This window comes from Austrofundulus limnaeus, unplaced genomic scaffold, assembly GCF_001266775.1.
Source record: "Austrofundulus limnaeus strain Quisiro unplaced genomic scaffold, Austrofundulus_limnaeus-1.0 Scaffold10, whole genome shotgun sequence".
NCBI lineage: Eukaryota > Metazoa > Chordata > Actinopteri > Cyprinodontiformes > Rivulidae > Austrofundulus > Austrofundulus limnaeus.
The window spans coordinates 50,997-54,917 of NW_013952412.1; the positions used below are offsets into that span (position 1 = coordinate 50,997).

Sequence of the window (3,921 nt, forward strand, 5' to 3'; positions counted from 1 at the left end):
GTCTTGTCTGTGAGTGGGTGGGGGGACATTTAGCCTAAAATGGGAAGGTTATACATTTACTGTACCTCAGAATTTTATAGCATTGTGTGTAAATTTATTCTGAAAAATAATTTGCCTCTGAAGTTCACAATCAGTATTGAAGTATAAATTCAAGACAGTCAGTCTGAGGTAAAACTGAAGTTTTTTTCCCCCACTCGTGCAACATTTATCTTTGGAACATTTACTCATCTGTGTTCCAAAGATGGATATTCAYTTTGTTTTTGTTGACCAGCTGTTGTTGTTCTTTATATTCTGTGTTTACTTTGAAAGAAAAAAAGGTAAATATAGTCATTCCAAGCAAACTGTTGTTCTCTTTCTTTTTCAGAGGAAACATAGGAAAACAGACAGAGCTTTTACTAAAATAAATGGATGAAGTGGGTGGCGATCACACATTTTTTTTCAATGAACTTTTTTTGATTTTTCTTTTCCTCCCAATGCTGGGAAAATGTCATGACTAAAAACTGATCAGCAATGTAGTAAGGAAGAAAAACATTATTCTGTAAAAAGTTTGTGTTTTAATGGGTTGTCTGGATTTGTGTATATATAGTATATATATATTTTAAAATATAATTTTTGCTTTGAGATTTGTTTTTTCTTTCTTTTTTTTTTCCATCCAACCACCTTGCTATTTACAAGTGTTTAAAATCCATTTAGGTTGAAATTGATGAAAGCCAAACTGATTAATTGGGCTCTTGAGTTAATAAATTTCATGTTTTTCATGGATTGCATGTAATTTTCCTGTGCTACAGTTTAAAAACAAAAAAAGTTGATTTTAAAAAGTTGAGTGTAATTTTTTTCCCACTCCAATGCTATTAAAGAGGCTGTGTCCTTTTGGAGCAGTATACAAGTGTCTCGACTTTTTGTTGTGCTTAATGGAGAACTGAACTAATTTAATCTGACCAGATTTAGTCTGTTTATCAGGTTATATTCAATCCAAAAAAACTCRTGGTATGAAATGTTTACACTCCTGTTTGTGTATTAAAAACTTTGGCCCCAAGATGGATTCATGATAGTTGCATCAAATTTTCTCTCACACTCTGTTGTTTATGTCATGAAAATCAGCAGCAGATAAGATCAATTTTGCATGCTGATTCCAAAAGAACATTTGAAAGCTGTTCCACTTACAGTATGCAGGGTTCATGCCAGGTCTTAAAAAGTCTAAAATTTGAAAATCTAAATTTTAGGCCTAAAAAAGTCTTAAAAACACCCAGATTTTCATCCAAGGTATTAAGTTTAATTTTGTCAAGTCTTAATTCATTCTGTTTTTGATCATTCCTGAGAACCGTTGGCTGCATAAACAAAGCAAGTTAAGAGTCGTAATCAGAGGTTGACACGATCCGTCTTCATGAAGTGCTAAGTTTGCTACAGGTCAGTTCCTGGGACATCAGAAGAGAAGCTCAACTATGTTCCACTACAGCATTTTGGAAAAGGAAAAAACAAGTTTTGAGCAACTTCATTCAAGTTTTGGATTCTCATTCATAGATTTTTTTTTAAAACAACTGGACTTCTTCTTTATTGAATTTAATTTACTTATCTGATTAGTGTTCTCAGTTCAAACTGAACAGTGCAGCTTTCCAGCTTTAAGCTGCTGTGAGGTTTTTTGTCTTTATGAATTTTGTAATGATTTGTGAACAGTTGAACTAAGACCCTTATATATTTCTCATAASTAATAAATTATATTAAGTCCATTTATCATTAAAAATATGCAGTCAGATGATTATTGGTCACTGAATAATAATGCACATTAAGATAAATTATTGACATTTGTATCTGCATTTCGTTCTGAACATGGGTAAAACTAAATGTATGTTTAAACCTATTGTACATTGAGAGCACAATTTCTTCTTTGTRCAGGACTGAGATTGACTTTGTAAAAAAGCTATAAGTATTTTGATATCTGGCTTCACCACAAACACACATTTGAAACCCACATAAATGTCCTGCAGTCAAAGGTTAAATCCTGCACTGGCTTCTTTTGCCGCAATAAATCTTCCTTCACTCACTCTTCACTCTGCCAGACAGCTGGTTAAAATAAAAGTACTTCCAATTCTAGATTATGATGTGATTTTTTCTACAGGTCTGCCTCATACTGCTCTCCGATTTCTAACTGGAGCTTCCTTTAAAACACATCACTGTGATACTGTATGTACTCCCTGATAAACCGACCATCTCTTTTGTTCATTTATACTGTAAAACCCATGTTGGAAAAACTCCCAAGTTAGACCTACAGTCACTTTTGACTATTTACAAACCAAATCTCAGTCTGTATATAGTCACTTCATCGATCTCATATCAAAAGCCTGTACCTCCTTTGGTTGCTCCTCATTTCAGTTATTTGCTGCTGACTGGAACCATCAGCAACACACACAGCTTGACTCATTCTTTCCATCTCTTTTATACATTCAGTAGTACAAGACCATTGTTCATGTTTATTGTTTCTTTATTTTATTGTTTTTTATGGTTCATGTTTCATGTATGTTACTTTATGCTGTTTGTATGTTTTTGCTTTTACCATTGCACTATGACATCTTGTGTTATGTTGCTGCCTCCCTGACCAGGTTTTTGACCATTGTAAATGAGAATTGGTTTTCAGCTGACTTCATGTATACTTTAGGGGTGCAACAATACAGAAAATTCACGGTTCGGTTCAAATTGATATTTTAGTTTCACAATTTAATAGTTTTTCGATACACAAAAGGGAAATGTCTATGTCCTTCTTAACTTGTAGTTCATTGAAATTAATTGTTTACTCTCAAAAGTACAGTTTTTAAATTAAATGTTGCTGAAACAGCAAGTTTCTCAGTGGATCTGCGCTCGACAGTGTAGCCTTGGTGGAGTAGTCGAACACAGATCCACTGAGCCTTCAACATGGAGCACCTTCAGAAGACAAGTTCATAAAATAAATTTTAAAAATCGATATTGTTCGAAACATAGTGCGTGCTGAACCTAGAGCACTGTAATGAATRATTCGATAATGTATTGTTGCACCCCTTTGTTTCATGAACATTTAATTTGTATATTATCATTTGTAAATTAAACTGTCRTGACTACGATCAGTGACTGATTCATAATGGTGATTTAAAATTGCTCTCATGATGTTTTGTTTATGTAATAAGGACAGGACATCAGCAGACAGCATACTGATTTTTAAGTTAGTTATGTAATTATGACACCATATAATCTTCAGTTGCGTAAATAATGTAAATTATCACTGATCCTGATGAAGGGTACGGGAAATTTTTTGTTTTTGTTTTTAATTTGCTGGCTTTTGATGGTTTAAAGTTTTGGTGATTTTGGCATTAGGTAAAATATTACAATTTCTGAACAAATCTATAAAAAATTATGTTTAACAATAGTTTGTTTATTGGGTTACAAAGTGTAATGCACTTCTCTTAGGTCTGTTTTAAGAAAGGCAACTTTTCCTTAAATATGGTTTTGTAATCCTGAGGTTGCAGTTTCGAACCCAGGTTGCTAGATTTTTAGGGTCTCCCGTGATTCCAGCATTGATGCAAATGAACAACTTTCAAATGATTTGTGTTGCCCAAGATGAACTCATGCAGAGCTCATTTGTAAGAGGATGTGGTACTTTAGCATAAAACCAAGGTTATCTGGTTGAATGAATTAATTCATTTGTGTGTATTTGTTTGTGGTCTCATGCAACAGCATCCCTGYTGTCATAAACATCTCATCCCAAGTAAAACTTTTCAAATATCAAGCTTTTATCTGTCCTGGCTTTGTATCATTCAGGGTGTAGAGGGGACTTGAATAACCCCCAACAGGGGAGAGATGAGATACACGTGGACAAATCGCCACTCTGCTGTAGAGCAAAAGTAGACGTGCATAAGAACAGTTTATATATATGTGTGTGTATATATATATATA

At 33.7% G+C, this 3,921-nt stretch overlaps 1 protein-coding gene across 1 annotated transcript in view; it reads left to right on the plus strand.

Annotated features, from left to right (window-relative positions):
• rer1 (retention in endoplasmic reticulum sorting receptor 1) overlaps positions 1 to 890 on the plus strand; it is a gene marked incomplete in the record, with an annotated part of 6,711 nt that extends 5,821 nt beyond the window's left edge. The window contains 1 exon segment of the mRNA XM_014001653.1: positions 365 to 890. Within this exon segment, the coding sequence (XP_013857107.1) occupies positions 365 to 375 (11 nt within the window).
• Between the last annotated feature and the right edge of the window lie 3,031 nt (positions 891 to 3,921).